The sequence below is a fragment of the Trachinotus anak genome, unplaced genomic scaffold, assembly GCF_046630095.1.
Source record: "Trachinotus anak isolate AG129_WGS33_773 ecotype Australia unplaced genomic scaffold, CSIRO_AGI_Tana_v1 ptg000013l, whole genome shotgun sequence".
Lineage (NCBI taxonomy): Eukaryota > Metazoa > Chordata > Actinopteri > Carangiformes > Carangidae > Trachinotus > Trachinotus anak.
Window position 1 is genome coordinate 3,214,295 of NW_027273864.1, and position 17,460 is coordinate 3,231,754.

Sequence of the window (17,460 nt, forward strand, 5' to 3'; positions counted from 1 at the left end):
TTCCTCATGCAGTTCAACTTTAAACTTACCAGTAAAAAGCTGTTGGCCACTTTTATTAACCTTCAATGTACAAAAAGGTATGAATGTGTCTTATTATGCAGTGAAGAACAAAATTCTATTAGTTTTGTGAGCAAATTTGGTCATACACCAAAGTATTATTATAAGTGAAACCTTTACCTGATGATGGTGTCAGAGGTAGGGTCAAATAGTTCATCCCAACATTCATGGCGACTCATCTGTGCCAACCTCATGGTGGCACTAGAGGAAAAGTTAGGGAATTTCCAATCGTTAGGATACAATATCTAAGAACCATGTCTGTACAAAACGTTGTGCCAATCCATGTAGCAGATGTAATGTCTTTGGCAGGATAAGTGAAAACTTTGACCTGAGGGTGGCACTAGAGGAAAAGTTAGGTGATAACCAAAGCTGCTGGATTTCATCCTCTCAGGACCACAAATATCTGTACAAAACTTCATGCAAACCCACCAAACAGTTATAGAGATGCGCAGTATCTCTTGGTAAATGTCCTCTGGATGATCTTTACATGCTAAGATGTACTTTTGCAAGCAGTAAACAGATTTTATGTGCAAAATTGGTGTAGTTGTAAGTACATGAGTAAATGCACGTTGCTTTATACCACTGTATACTGTTGTACCACCATGCATTGCATAAATTTAGACAGCTGCCAGGTTAGTACCAAATTGTTTAATAGAGCAGAATTCCCTGTATTATGATGAGTGTATATAAAAGCAGTTTGGGGACATATAACTCCAAGCAAAGCACTGCCTAACTTCAGTTTGAGCTGAGGTTCAAATCAGTGGAAAAACCTGTTAAACAAACATGTCAGGAGCATTTTCCTCCTCAACAAATATTTATTTATTGTTTATGTTCATTTTTACTGTTGTTGCAGGTTCTTCTTCCCTGTGCATTGCAATGTCTTGGCATGTTACCATCATCTGTTGATCGGTGGAATGGTATAACACCACTGGTAGGACTGCATCGTGTGCACGTGTCTTGTGCACGTGAATGAAATAAACAAAACACAGACAAACTCATAGAAAAACAAGTTGATTACACTACTCCAGGTGTAAAACTTTACAGAATCTTTAACAAGTTCACCTTAGTCTGGACACATCCAATAAACTACAGGTAAGATGAGCAAGAAAATGACTTGAGACTCACCAGCAGGATGCATCAGTGGAGCTCAATGACAAAGGGGGATGTTTTCGTACTGAGACACAAGTGTGAGATTGTCGTTACTTCATATGGGGCAGGGCTTTAGGAACACCCATATGGGACAGGGAGTACTCAACAGAACATTCAGAGAAATGCTGAACCACATAGCAGCAGAATTATTCACTAGGGTTTCCCAAATATACTATACTTAAAGCATGGGTGGTAAAAGCAGTTGAAAAAAAATCTGAACCAAATGGATTTTGTTTTTTGTTAGAGGATTTATTCAGTGTCATTATGGATGCATAGACGTAATTTTCCATGTCAGCACAAACCACAAACACACCAAAAAATATACAGTACAGCTTTGAAGACTTGAGTGTTATTTTTGGCACGCAACATTCAGTCAACTCGAATGGCTCAAACACTGGCTGACACACAAAGGAGCTGATGAGCTGGAATCTAGGATCGCATCGGGCATTAAGGAGGCCCACATACAATAAGTGATATATTCTGAGTCCTAATTAAAGGTAGACTGCCCTAAACCTTTCAGCCGCATTGGAAAAGCAGCACAGTAGATCAAAGGCTTTAGCTAATTAGCACTGACACCACTAATATGGCCTGCCTCTCACAGTTTCATTATGAATGTGTCCAAACAGCTTCCTGGATAAGCACCCAACACTGCTTTTCACGCTGCTCGAAGAAAGGCGTTTTAATCCTTTAAATGATGATGAGTCTGAGCTCCAGTCCTAACTTTTGTAACTTTTTTCTTTTTTTAATAGTACAGTGGAGCCACAGCAGCAAAAGATAATGAACATGAAAACACATTAGAAAGTCATTACAGCAGCACCTGCCAGCTGCCGCTTCAGGTCCACTCAGCTGCAAAACAGAAAAACACATCTTATGCGGTGGCCAAGTCCACAGAGGGTCTGGTTTTATTGTTAAAAGTACCCCTTTGCCACATTCGCAGTAACATCAACATCTCTTCTTTATTTGGTCAACAGCTTTGTCTTGTCTCAGTCTTCTCCTGCCTTACCTGTCCAAACACAGGATACATCATACTGATGCCCACAGCTCTTTGTCCATGTGTTTATTCCACAGCTACAGGTACACAGAAGCCAACAGTGCATATCTCAGTGCCACTGTGAACACATGTGCAGCCGTCACTCCTCCTGCAACCACCATACTCCCCCAGGTCGTTGCTGTACTTTGGGAAGTCAGTTAGCTTGGCTAAAGCTGCCGTTGACAACATCGGAACGTAAAATACACTTCATTTATTTAACCTAAATAAAAGAAAGCAACTGAGACTTCATGGGTTTGGCTTTCTGAAAAATGAAAAAATAATTTTAAGGGGGCTTAAATTACAATTTATTACAACTTGCATAATATAATTTTTATAGTTTTGATGATCATTTTTATTGTTTATAGTTGATAACTTTGCACTAAAAGATATCACTGACATCTGGGAACATAGCAACATTGCTACAACAAAGTCTGATGGTGAGAAACACAAGCAGTCGATGAGGCATGTCTTATGTACATAAGCCACATCATCTAAACCTCTTTTTTTGGAGGTTCAACCAAAAATGAAAGATAGTTTTTCATCAGTTTTCCCAGTTTAGGAAACAGCTGTTATGGAGCACGAGGCCTGGCTTATTTAAATCATTAAACAAATCAGTAAAGTGGGAGATCCAGGCCTGGAACCAGGCTAGGTTTGTGTAAAATCAGGCTGAATATCTGGCCACTTGTGATTCTTTCCCATCGTGTTTTTTTTTGGCAGTATCGCCACACTCTGGGATGGTTTAAGGCCCATCCCACATACCTGTCTCTCTCACAGTGATCCACCGACATGCCTTGTGAAGCTTACATTAGCATGAAGGGGTGATATCAGTATTTATATGATGTGCAAAAGTTTCAACTAAGGCTTTAGTTTACCATTGTAACATTATACAGTACAGAAATTCAGATTAGAATGCATCAGTTAGTATTATACACTAATATTACACACCTACACAGAAGTAGTCAGTGTGCTTGGTGGAGATTCTTTCGTGTCTTTTGGAAACTTTGCCTCCTTATACACAAAAACTGTATGTGTAAACATCATTAGGGGAGTTCTGAGTTCTGAGAACAATCACAAGTAAAAGCCATGAAAAACTCCTGTGGTCAGGCCTGCTCTTTAATCACTCAGCACTTTTCAGTTTTTGGACTTTGATGTCTGGATGACAGGAACACACTGCAAAAACAAAAACATAGATTTTCCGGAGCTCAGGAATGTCGGTGAACTTTCTGTCACCATACACCAGTTAAAGTGCTCAGAGTCACATGCTGCACTTTTTCAAATCTGTTCAGAAAACAATTTTGTAGCTGGAGTGAAATTGCACTGGGCTCCCTGTAAACATTAACTGGAGATATCAGTGGATTTAAAGCACCGAGTGCATTAAGTACAAAAACCAACCAATTAACTTGATTAATCAAACACCATTAACTCTATAATGATTACAGTATTATCTCGATAAAAACACCATTTATACTAGAAATGATCAAACAAAATGTTAATGAAGACTAAAGAAGACATCAGGTCCTGTAGTGTTAAATATCACGATTAAATGATATTTGATAGTTACACTTCTCTCAAGCAGTGATCTATATTTTTCATCTCCATAACCATAAACCGAGAGGGAGGATGGTTAACATACTTCACATGTATCTGCAAGATCATCGAACCTCTGTACCATTTTATGGACTATTAATATGTCATATCCTTCACAAATGACATTATTACATTTCCTGAGATGAAAGAATACCTCTCCGAAACGCAGCCCTGAACATACATAAAACATAAACCCATCACTCTCCCTCTGATTAAAATTTAAACACTTTCTGTCACACGTGAGAGCTTATGTAAATCTGCTGTAGAGTGCTATTGTTTCAGAACAATTTTTCTCTTTGAATGATTATTCCCTTTCAGTAAGTGCCAGCTCCACAAAGCTTGTTAACACACACACACACACACACACACACACACACACACACACACACACACACATAAAATAAACACACACACACAAAAAAAAAAATCTTCATACCATCATTGCTGCTCTCACACAATCACCACACAATATAAAGTTGATTCACTGCCACCATGTGTCACAGCTGTAGAGGTCAGACCTGTGAGTGTTAACTCTGGGATTAATGCCCCTCAGACAGCAGTGAATGTTGATCCTGCAGGTCCGGAGCTGCACATCCGCCTGGTCACTAGCGATGATGACCCCTCCCCCTCCAGAGCTTCTGAGCCAATCAAGCCCTGTTGGTGTAAGTTGAGAATAGAGTCGGCGATGATGCGGGCTGTTTTTTTCTGGTATCCCCCAGATGTTACCATGAGTATAGGGATGCCCCGTCTCCTTGCAGCCCTGAACACAATCTCATCTCTCTTTACAATGCCCTGGCAAAGGAGAGGAGAGAAAAGCTGTCAGTTTATCCACAGTGTCAGATAGTAGTGGTAATTTCTGTGATGACTGTGTAACTGCTGGCTAATGTTTCTATCTACGCTGCCTTCCTCCCCTGAAGAAGGGGAGGCCTGGAGGAGGACTGATTGTTCCTATATCTCCCTCTTCCACTGTGGAGCACTGAGCCTCTCAGGGTGACACATATGGGGGGGACTGAAACGAAACGCACACACAGCCCCCATTTGTCAAGGGATTGAGAGTGGGAACAGCTTGTGTCATTTATTAAGGAGCAATTTGTAGCACGAGGACTGATTTTAAACATTGTTAGACATGGCAGAAACACATGTTCAGAACTTTAAATAACAATTATTAAAGCTGCAGTAACTTTTTTTTCAGGCCATTTACCAGCCCCAATCACAAATTAGCTCTGCAACACACATCAGCGCACCATCCACGCTTCACCTTGTTTGCTTTATTGCTTTCTGGAATTTGCCAGATCACTGGCTGGAAATCTGCATACAGGAAGTAATAAATCCAAATTTGGCTCATTCGGATCAGCTTTCAGAATGCTCTCAAATTTTCTGACAAATTAGCTACATGAACTACTCACGTGACCTGACCCGGCTGAGTCTGCCAGCTCTATGTTCAGACATTTTTCCTGCCAGTACAGCAGAGTAGATAAAAATAGCCAACGTTAGCCTTCAAGTAGATTTCTGAGGAGTAAAAAGAATCTGCAGATGCTGCTCTTTTACTCTTTAAGAATCATCTGAAGGGAGCATTGTAACACACACAGTACAGATTGGTACCACTTCCATGGTGCAATATTTAGGAACCTTTCTAACTGAATCAACAGTACTGCAATAAATCCTCCCATCATGTAGGTGATAATGTTGAAACAGTTTTGGAGAGGTGTTGAAACAGTGACAAACCGTCAGATAACCTATAGGCTGCCATAAGACAACAGCTAACATTAGCATTCAACCACCTCCTAGCTAAAGTTACCGTTTGATACGTGATACAATAGGAAAGGTGTAAATTTCTTCAGAAATATCAACGCAGGTACTGGACACGTTTAGTTAAGCCTGGAGGTAAAACTCACTGGATGTAATCAAACTTGCAATGTAACGTGAGCTACCTGTCTTCTCACCCGCCTCACAAATGTTTTGGTTAGGTCACTAATGTTTGCACAAGCCAGTAAACTGACAACTTTAGTATTGCTAACACTGACATTTATGTTAATTGCAAACTTCACATTTGCTAAAATAATATTAACGTACAGTGTTTCCAATGTGGGCTGCTGTTACCTTCAACATGGTGGATGTAAGATTCAATCCAGTTGTTGTATCCTGTTTTTTTTAAAAATCCTTTAGGGAATCCTCCCAAAGTCATCAGCCAATTTATTAATTTGATCGAATAAAATGTAAATAAGTTACGTTTTTTGACCATTTCAACATCCTCACACAGGATTTACTCAGACATCAAAGAGGCTTCCCACCCTTAGCATGATGTCAGAGGAAAACGGCTGCTGTGTAAATATGGTCTATATTGAGCAGCAGGTACAGTACCTGTGGTGATATGGAGAGTCCTCCAAGGGGGTCCCCATCCAAGATGTCTGTCCCTGCATTATAGATGATGATGTCAGGTCGGACCTCATTCAGAGCTCCCTCAGAGTGGAGCTCTACTTTCTGAAGGTACTCAGAGTCTTCAGTGCCCCAGTCCAGCTCTACCTTCCTCTTTATGGCTCCTGAAATACACACCAATGGAGACACACATAGCCACAGAACATTGCTGCCACCAATAAACCAGCCATTATGAAACAGTAGTAGTTCTGTTGAGCTCAATCCATAGGCCTCACATATAGAGTAGTAAGTGCTGCAGTGTTACATGCAAAGGAATTTCTTTCAACACAGGCAGGCTAATAATTTTCTGATAACTGAATTCCTATATAAAAAGTTCAGGTTAGGCTATTGAATTTTTTTTCCACAGAATGCTCAGATATGCAATAGTGCAGTGCTGCTTTAATTAATTAGTATGTACATTTCCAATAATTAATGCAAATCATGAAAAAGGTTAATAACGAGACCTTTATGTTTCAAAGTTCAAACAATTAAGCTGCAAAAGCAGGAAAGAACAATGCATAAGCATGTGCAGAGGTCTGGGTACTTTTTCAAGTCTAGTCCTGTTAGTTGTATAGACTTGAGAGAAAAAAAGTGTCAAAAACTGTAAGCTTTGGTCTGAAGGTACAAGGAAATAAGTAACATATGAAGCAGAATAAGACATTGCATTTTTTATCTTAAACAAGCCAGAATGTACATTTATTTCACTTTCATTAGGAGAGAGATGATTATGAAATGGCAAGAATTCAATTAATTGCATAGAGGCAGAGAAAGGATGGGGAGCATTTTAAAGGCAGGACTGTGACGTTTTGTCTGCGGAGTACTGTATGAATTAGGGTGAAATGCTAACATGTGGTCCCTGTCAGATCAGCTTTGATGTATTAACAGGTTCATTTGTGTAAAAGCCATGATTATGGTGTTGCATGGCCTGGTGGGTTTTCTGCTGAGAGCTAATATAGGGAATGGTGGTGCTGAGGGAAATCACTGCATAATTCAAATGGCACTGAGTGCTGAGTGGGGCAGCCTCCTCCAGTTCCAGCCCCTTCTGTTCCAACCTCTATACCGCCAACAAGGCATCAAGGGGGAAGAGAGAGCTTAATTGGTCACCAGAGTTGCATCACATTTAAGTCCATATGTTCACAAGAAAGACCAAAACCTATCTAAAGATATTAATGCTTGCAAAATGACTTTGATATTTAAGGAAAAAAAAAAGGTTTGAGAAGAAAATTCATGGCGTTTTCACTCACTTTTGGCAAATCCATCCCCAGGATATATGTAGCGATTATACATGTCCATGATGAACACTCGCCTGTCATCCATGAAGTCTCGTTCGTGTCCATTTCCCTGTAACACAGCGGAACCACAACTTTCATTCAGCACTTTGAGGCCATCTCCGCTCCTTTACACACAGCATTTTGTCTGTCCACTGCATTGCCTGTGCCAAGGTCTACACAGGTGTCACACAGAGCCATTTGTTTACCTGAGATGCGCTGCGCTGTCTGACAGCACCAGATGAAGGATAAATAGTCTTGTCATCTGCAGGGATTAAATGTTAAAATACTTAATAAAAAAGTCATGGCTACTTCATCACTTTTCATTTCCCTCCCTCAGTTTGTCACCCGACATGTCTGGCTGCTGTCAGGAGGAGATTAGGCATTGTGCCAAGTCTGGTATTACTGAATGAAAAAGGAGGATGTATGGGACAAATCAGGCAATTTGGTGTCAGCTGAACATCATGCCCAAGTGAGTGTATAATCCACTGTTGAATGCTATGCAAAAAAAAATCTGATGTTTTCTAATGTGTGGTCTGGCTGGTGCTCACACGATACCAGAATGATGACTTTGATATGATACCTGCCTAAATATCTTGATACTGATACTGAAGAGCCTGTTCTCATTCAGTGTCACTTTTAAATCTGATTTGACTAAAGAGAAAACTACAGAAGGTGCTCAGCTGAGCACAGATCTCTGCCCAGGTGTATTGAGTCTTTTGTGGACTTCAGTACAGGACTGTAGTGTGCAGGCAGACAATCCTGGGTTTGAGTTTCACCATCATGAAGTACAACACATACAGTTACTGTCATTGTGTTTATTATTTTCATGCTCAATAAAATTGTAGTTTATGCTTTTTCATACATGAAGGTGTGTTTTTGACATTTATAACTAATAATTAGATTACTGTAAATAATTAGATCATGCATGGGCATAGTGTTAGGAAATGGTATGCAGTAATCTGATTTCTCTGATAGTTAACAACCAGATATCACTTATTAAAGGTAATTATCGACAAAGATGTACATGCCATGATTGTCATGGCCTGTACTGATTGAGTATACATGTAAGTTGATGATTTACACTGTTCTGATGTGCACACTTGTGAGTGGGGTGTGGAATCACAGAGTATTTAGATTATGCGGACTGTTCCATTAAGTGTAATTGTTCTTTTTGTTTGCTTTTGTACAGACTCTCTCTCCAGCTCCCTAGAGTACACTCATTATATTTGAGTCTAATTCATTTGCTAAAACAGACAATACACACAATAAACAAAGGTAAAGATGAGGATGACTGACAGTATTACTGTATAGTAAAATCAATAAACAGCACATCTGTAGTCTAGGTAAATGATATAGATCCCTGTGAATTTTGCATTGGCTTCAGTTTGTAATTTATGGATAAACCAGCAAACTCAAATTATACTGAGGGCTCATAGAGGCTTACTTTAGACAATGACTGAATCAACATGTAAGTGAATGCTCTGCTCCCCCTCTGAAAGACAGCCTGAGACTATCAATCAGCTTATATGCTGCCTGAGCTCCTGCTGCCTGCCTGCAGTCTTATTAGTCTTATCCTCTCCCCACATACAGTACTGTACAATAACAGATTGCTTTTTCACTGTCATTTGTTAGTGTCAGCTGAAAGTCTTCACTGCAGCCTTCAAAGGGCCTTTTCTTCACTTCTTTGAAACAGATAGTCTCCCTTACCAAATTCAAACATCTGTATTAAATGAGAGAACAATCTATCACTACTTAACAAAACATAATCAAAAGGCCAGGAGACAACAAAAACAGAACATTTTCTTTTTTATCTGAGAGAAATAGATTATTCACCAGATGACAGGGTAATATTGGTGAGGTGTGAGTGATGATCAACAGCTGCAGTTACTTCAATGTTCTAGACATATATGTACAGCATGGATGTTAATGTATTATCGATGCCAATTTGAACTCAGTAATAATAACATATTTCTAGATAGAACTATTGGGAAAACATTGATGATTGCAGTCATAATTCAAGAGGTCCCTGAGTTGTATCTCATTTTCTCTTCATTTTTTCTGTAGCTGTCACTGCACACAGAGCAATGCAGGCTATAAATATTAACAAATCAAGTCTTGTCTCAAACTCTAACCGAATTATAAATCTAGATGTAATGGAAAGATAAGAACAATGGAAATGGAAGGCAGCTTGATGCAAAGTAATGTAGAGAAGCTGGTTGGTGTGGTGTAATGAAGAAACATTCATAATATTACCTTTATATAGATCTATAGATATGTAAAAGCAGGAACCTAAAGCACATGGCAACTGAAAATATAGACCATTGTGTACTAGAGTCAACTTAGAAAATTCAGATGGTTGACACAGATGCAGAGAGACAGACAGAAAACATAAGTAAAATTGTTAAAACTTTTTGTTAATCCAATTCCATGTTTATTTCTGAGGCTGTAATTTGTGAGTGTTTTCAATATGTTACATTATTCCACATACAGATGGGTAACAAATGAGATTAAGCATCTTAGGAAGGAGTTTAGTCACTATGAGCCTCCAATAGAGCTTCAGTGCTCCTTGGTTTAGATTTTCCAGGGCTCTAAAACCGTTTCAAAAAATATTACTCATTTGTTGTTTTGGTGTGAAGTGTGTAATCATAATGCAGGTGAAACAGAAAGCACAATAAATTGTGACTGATCCTATTCATCCCCTTCAAAAAATTCACAAAACTGCCCATAGGAAGATGCTAAAGAGCCACAATGGCAACCAAGAACCCTTATACCAGGGGTCGGCAACCCGTGGCTCCAGAGCCGCATGTGGCTCTTTCATCCCTCTGCTGCGGCTCCCTGTGGCTTTAGAAAATAAATAATGAGTATTTAATTTAAATTCACTTTATTTTAGTTTGTTAGTTTTTTTTATGTAATTCAAAATTTGAAGATTATGGTGATCTTGTAACATTAAAATAAAACGTGTTTAATTTTTTGTCGCTCAAAATATGTCACAACCGCCAATGTGGGATACCGGCCGGCATGCAATTTATTGAGCTTTTCAACCCCCCGTAATTTTGTTTTCTCTGCAGCAGTTCATTGATTTCATAAATGCAACACACTATAGTTTTTTTTATACATAGCATAAAGGTAAAAAACGATATATATACAGTGTTATCTTCATCTTAGATGTCAAAAGGGTTTTGTGGCTCCTGGTGTTTTCTTTTCTGTGGGAAACAGGTCCAAATGGCTCTCTGAGTGTTTAAGGTTGCCGACCCCTGCCTTATACCAAATACAAGAACCTGAACTTGTAAGCATCATTCACACTGGAATCATATCCGCTGTCTGTACTGTGCATGTTGTGCTAATTTATTATTGTATTTATTGTTTGTAAGTTACAATTTATGCTGCACAATATGCAAAAACAACCATATTGCAATTATTTTGACAGATGTTACGATTGCAATATGTGCCACAATTTCACTGGGAGAATTACATTTAAACTGAAACTCAAAGACATCCACAAAAGCTGATTAAAGTCTATTGATGAAACCACTTGGATGTTTTTCTTATTCTTACTTACAGTAAAAACAGGTTACAGCTACATGGTAGACTTTTTAGTCCTTCCATTGTCTAAAAAGGCTTTTCCCCAAACAGAACCCCAAGTCAAAGGGCTGTAAAATGATGATTTTCCTGTGCATCACAGTGACTATTATAATTTGAACCATCAGGTTCAATGATGCTTAAAGGATAAAACTGGTGTTATTGCATATTTTTCCTATTGTCAGCAAGAGCGAAACCAACAATGTGTGAGTCAGTCTCTCAGTACTTTCTTTAAAACATTTGGTTTTGTTTTGTTGTTGACTGGGTGAATGAGAAACACAGCTATCTAGGTCATAACCTCAATTTATGCAAGAATAAGAGCACGTTAAGTGTCATGTTTCAGGGTCATAATTAGGATTTTACTGCATATCCCCAATATTTTCTCTCTGCCCAATTATCTGCAAAGAGGGCCACTTCAGGCCAGTACCCATGCCTTCATGCAGATTTGCTCTTTTGTTCTTTTTCATGAATTATTTACTCTGTATCTGTATTGATCCCCTGCTTGTCAATAGGTAAAAGTGCATCATGACCAATGGGCCATAGCTCAAAATGAATAAAGCTCTATTTCTGGAATACAGCCATAGACCTTGGGAACCTTGAGACGTCGTCAATGTTAACACAGTTCTCAGGGCTAATTGGTGCTGGATACAAGTCATTATGTTGAAAACACAAGGTAAGACTAAAATATGATAATAAGACCAAAAATGTTGAGTCACCTGCAGCTGGGGTGAGCTCAGTCCGCTAACAGTGACCTCGTTAACAAGATATGCAGCAAAGAGGGACCATACACAGTTGCTTATAATGTATGTATGTATGTATTGTATGGCATTATTAATGCCAAAGATAACCAGTGTTCTGGTGAAAGCATGCTGTATTTGTAAAAGGCATGGTTAGTATAATTTGGCTAGCCATAAGAACTTGCCTTGTGTAACTATGGTTCAATGGCCATATCTGATCATTTGAGGGCTATCGGCCTTTATCAGTCAACCTCTAGATTATGACGTCTGTATAACAAACCTACACTGATCTCAGGGAAAGAAGCTTTGTGCTGCGCTACCACAGGCCTTCTCCTACTGCAACCCCTCATCTGTCCATCAAATTCTACTTTGAGTTGTCACTCTGCAGAAACACTGTTCTGAACATGGAACAAGTTTTAGATCACTGCTTTGCTGTAGCCTAATTTGCTAATAACAAACAGCAACATGCATTATATTTCTTTCCTTTGTTGACTGAATTCACAAACTACAACAAGTTAGAAACCGCAGCATAGCTTTAAGTAAACCCTTAATTCCAAGCTGCTGGTAGTTGAGAAAGAGTTTCAATAGTTTATACAGGAATGAAAAATAGTACAATGTTTACACTAATCCTTCAGTGTCTTCTCGCAATAATTAAATGGATACACAAAGAATATAAGAAAAAAAACAAATCGAGTGTTAAAATCAAAGACACAAAACATGTATATGTTACTTGTATATACATGAGAAAGAACATGCTAAATGACAGTTTTGTCTTGTCAGGTCAGTTAAGGCTGTGTCGAACTATAAATCACTGCACCCAGACTGATTCTGTGGCTGCTCAGCTGATACCATTAAATTCAGTAAATCTTATGTTTTAATAGGTGATGAATCTACAAGTCCCGTGAAAAAAATGAACAATATAGCAAAGTTGGTACTGCAGCACATTTACGGCACAGTTTGAAAGGATTACAGTTTTTTTTCTGCAAAAGAATGTTGAGAATTGTACAGAACAAAAAGATATTCAAAACATACACATCACTGTGTCAACAAGCTCAAACATACAAGTAGCTGACATTACTGCAGATATCCCACTGATAGTCCAATGTCACCCAGAGCACTCAGGTGATTGCCAGGGAAAATGTTTTTAGATACATTCCACTGAATATGACAGTAAGGGCCAATTTGACCCACAGGGAACCTCATTGATTGGTGGGGTTGTAAAAGGGCAGTGTGTGTAGGGGGTATCTTGTCATCAATGTCAGCCTCTGAGCAGCAATTCACATTGACACAGAAAGAGGTAATGGTATTGGCTCACCTGATGAGCATCCAGATCGATGATCGTAGCCCTAGAGATGCCATCCACTCTCTCAAACAGAAACTGAGGGATGAATGAGAAAATATTTGCTTTCTCTCTGAAGATAATACATATCACAATTTAGTCTCAACAAGGGATTCCAAAGTAAAAGTTCTACTAAACAGAAACTCTGAAACTGGCTGAAGTCTTCTGCAGAAAGCAGTTGGATGTCTTTCTTAATCTTACTTAACAGGTTACAGCTAGTGGTAGACATTTTAGTCATTTTTGGGTTCTTGTCTAAAAAGGCTTTTCCCAAAACATAATTCCAAATTAAAGGGCTATAAAATGATAATTTTCCTGGGCACCACAATGACTATTAGAATTTGAGCCATCAGGTTCAATGATGCCTAAAGGATGAAACTGGTGTTATTGCATATTTTCCTGTTGTCAGCAAAACCAAAACCAACAACGTGTGAGTCCGTCTGTCAGTACTTTCTGATTTCCCTACCCATTTACTCCTAGTATTTTTTTTTTTTTTTTTAAATGCATCACAAGCTCATGTATCCTCCTTTCCCAGTAATAAAGCGGCTGGTCCAGATGGCTTTACCATAGAGTTCTTTAAAACATTTGGTTTTTAACAGTCACCTCTGCTTCTAGGTATTTTGAATCATTCTGGGCAGACCTCTAAGTTGCCACCCACCCTATGTACTGTAAAGTTACCATCTCACTGATTTTGAAACCAGGCTGTGACCCTAAGATGGTTTCATCATATCTCCCCATTTCACTGTTGCCTATTGAGACAAAAATCCTTGGAAAAAATCCTGGACAACAGACAATAAGAATGCATATGTTCTATTAGTCATCCCAACCAAACTAGCTTTATGCCCATTAATGTATTTCAATCTGTGCCACCTTTTTAATATCTTCAGTAAAAGCATACAGAGAAGGCTGTTGTGACTTTTGGAAAACCCAATCCCTCAGATTGAGAAGATTACCACAATCAAGACAATTGTACTGCTGTGCTTTTTCCACATCTTCCAGTCAATTCCATGTTTTATTTCTTGGTCTCACTTTAAGAAATTCAATTCAATTATCATACCTTTCAGTTGGAACTATAAAGCCATCAGAATTACTAAAAATAAACACTTGTGAAACCAAAGGATCATTTATCCATTCTTGAGTGCCATGCTTGATGCTATAATGAGTGTTACCGGAAATGAAAATAATCATTGTAAATCAACAGGGTGTGTGAGATCTTTCCTGTATTAAATCGTCCAACATGAATGGCTCGTTGGTCTAGGGGTATGGTTCTCACTTAGGGTGCGAGAGGTCCCGGGTTCAACTCCCGGATAAGCCCGTTGTTTGAAACCATCCAGAGGTGTCATGAAGAGAGATGAAAACTGTCTGAAAGTATATTGTGGGAGGTCTACTCACAAGCTGTTTGGTCAGTCTCGTGTGTTTTACGAACTCACACAGGGAATTATAATGGTCTCATTGTGTATCTCCAGTTATTTAAATTTAACACTCCGAGATGATGCTCCATGAAAATGCTAAGTCATCTGAAAGATGATGAGGAACCACAACTACACTGTTTCTTTGTGAAGGGGTTGTGTTGTATTTTAAAGCTGGGCCCAGAATTTGAGTTTTTTTATTTTTGGTTAAAATTCAAATTTGAGCAGCTTGTTGGTCTAGGGGCATGATTCTTGCTTTGGGTGTAAAGGTCCTGAGTGCAATATGTGGACAAGCCCATTGTTTGGAATGATATGGCAGTGGTCATTAGCAAAATATCAAAGTCAGAAGAAATGTCTGTAAATATATCAAAACATACCTACCAAATTAACTAGTTGGTTGTGTTGTTTCTATGCTACAACACAACATAAATGCACAGTTAACAAATAAAAGAAAAAAAACAACATAAATTCTCTCAGAAAGGTCTTGGACCACCACTTACTGCCAGAACAGTTTCTGTATCATTATCTGACTTGGTGTTGATTCTACAAGTTTCTGTGAGTCTACTAGAGGGATGAGAGCACTGTAATTCTTATCAATTTTTATTTAAATGATGGAGAGTTTTATCTCTTTGGGCCTTAAACAATTAATTTAATGCAACAATCTGATAAGTTTAGAGGGGAAATGAGTGAAAATTAAAATTACTCATAAACATCTGAAATGTAACAAGGAGCCACAAGACTCCTCTATTCTGCAAGGGTTTCTTCTCTACAATCGATTGTCTTAAGTAAAGTACAAGTTCCAAGTATTACTTTGTTGCAGTGTGACACTTGATGCTATAATGAGTGTTAATGGCAATGAAAATAATCATTGTAAATCAACAGGGTGTGTTAGATGTGTCCTGTATTAAATCGTCCGACATGAATGGCTTGTTGGTCTCAGGGTATGATTCTCACTTAGGGTGCGAGAGGTCCCGGGTTCAACTTCCGGACGAGCCCATTGTTTAAAACTATCTAAAGTTGTTGTGAAGAGAGATGAAAACTGTCTGAAAGTATGTTGTGGGAGGTCTACTCACAAGCTGTTTGGTCAATCTCATGTGTGTTTTAAGAACTCATACAGGGAATTATAAAGGTCTCATTGTGTATCTCTAGTTATTTAAATTTAATACTCCAAGATGTTTTTAACCATGTGGTGAAAATGCTAAGTCATCTGAAAGATGATGAGGAACCAAACTACACTGTTTCTTTGTGGAGGGTTTGTGTTGTATTTTAAAGCTGGGCTCAGAATTTGAGTTTTTTATTTTTGGTTAAAATTCAAATTTGAGCAGCTTGTTGGTCTAGGGGCATGATTCTTGCTTTGGGTGTAAAGGTCCTGAGTTCAATATGCGGAGAAGCCCATTGTTTGGAATGATATGGCAGTGGTCATTCGCTACATATCAAAGTCAGAAGAAATGTCTGTAAATATATCAAAACATACCTACCAAATTAACTAGTTGGTTGTGTTGTTTCTATGCTACAACATAGCATAAATGCACAGTTAACAAATAAAAGAAAAAAACAACATAAATTCTCTCAGAAAGGTCTTGGACCACCACTTACTGCCAGAACAGTTTCTGTATCATTATCTGACTTGGTGTTGATTCTACAAGTTTCTGTGAGTCTACTTGAGGGATGAGAGCACCATAATTCTTATCTATATTTTATTACAATGATGGAGAGTTTTATCTCTTTGGGCCTTAAACAATTAATTTAATGCAACAATCTGAGAAGTTTAGAGGGAAAATGTCCTGAGTGAGAATTTAAATTACTCATAAAAACGTGACAAGGAGCCACAAGATTCCCCTATTCTACAATGGATTTTCTTAAGTAAAGTACAATTTCCAACAGTATTACTGCGTTGCAGTGCAACACTTTATACTATAATGAGTGTTAATGGCAATGAAAATAATTATTGTACATCAACAGGATGTGTGAGATCTTCCTTGTGATAAATTGCCCAACATGAGTGGCTCATTGATCTGGGGGTATGGGGCTTGCTTAGAGTGCGAGAGGTCACAGCTTCAACTCAAACCCGATGAGCCCATTGTTTCAAACAATAGGGTTATGGACTCTGGTAAAGTGTCTACATTGAGCTGTAATGAAAGCTGTCTGTAAGTACGTTGTGGGAGGTCTACTCTATGAGCTGTCTGGTCATTACTCTTCCTAACACCATGCCATCTCATTATCTCATTTCACTAATTTGTATAGGAAATTATAAATGTCTAAGGTCTCACTGTGTATCTCTTTAGGCCTCACATAGTTATTTAAATAAGACAATCTCGGTTGTTATGACTGGAAATGTGTCTGTGATGAAAATGCTAACAACTCATAGACATCTGAAAGATGATAAGGAACCACAACTAGACTCTGTTTCTTTGTGAGGGGTTCGTGTTGTAATTTAAATTTGACTTCCTTGCCTGCTCTCCTCTATAGCTTCACTACAGTTAATAAGTCATATTTTTGCAACAGCTTTGTAATCTGCAATACTTAAAAATCTGGAGGCAGATCAAATTTTATATTTAGACAAAAAAAATCTATGCAGGCACTCCAATCTGTGAAAATCATTCCTTCGTACCTGGTGTGTTGGAGTGTTGACGTTTTTTCCACTTTGACACAGAGGGGTATCTGTAACGTAGCTGACCTATATATTAAGGGGAATTTGCCTCATTTGCACAGTAACAGGCTGTTTACAATATCTTTGCATCATTTTTTTTTTCAGATAGTTTCAAATTCGAGACTATATCATGGGGCATATGCCTAATCTTGAAATATTGGACAAGCATGAGTCCCTGGAGGTAATAAAACATTAGGTTCTGGTACCTGCAGGGCGGTTAGCTTTTTCAAATCAGATCCT

The 17,460-nt window shown here is 38.5% G+C and overlaps 1 protein-coding gene across 6 annotated transcripts in view; it reads right to left on the reverse strand.

Moving 5' to 3' along the window:
• Positions 1-1,434: 1,434 nt before the first annotated feature.
• The window catches only part of hdac11 (histone deacetylase 11), a 32,975-nt gene continuing 16,949 nt past the window's right edge, over positions 1,435-17,460 (reverse strand). For 4 of the 6 annotated variants that reach the window (XM_071493706.1, XM_071493711.1, XM_071493707.1 and 1 more), the window contains 4 exons: positions 13,141-13,203; positions 7,483-7,579; positions 6,185-6,363; positions 1,435-4,615 (listed from right to left, as the gene is read on the reverse strand). In XM_071493706.1, coding sequence (XP_071349807.1) covers positions 4,373-4,615; positions 6,185-6,363; positions 7,483-7,579; positions 13,141-13,203 — 582 coding nt within the window. In that variant the 3' untranslated portion in view covers positions 1,435-4,372. Of the gene's footprint in view, positions 4,616-6,184; positions 7,293-7,482; positions 7,580-7,715; positions 7,772-13,140; positions 13,204-17,460 lie in introns of those variants that run through there. The other 2 variants (XM_071493709.1, XM_071493710.1) reach the window with 2 other exon arrangements.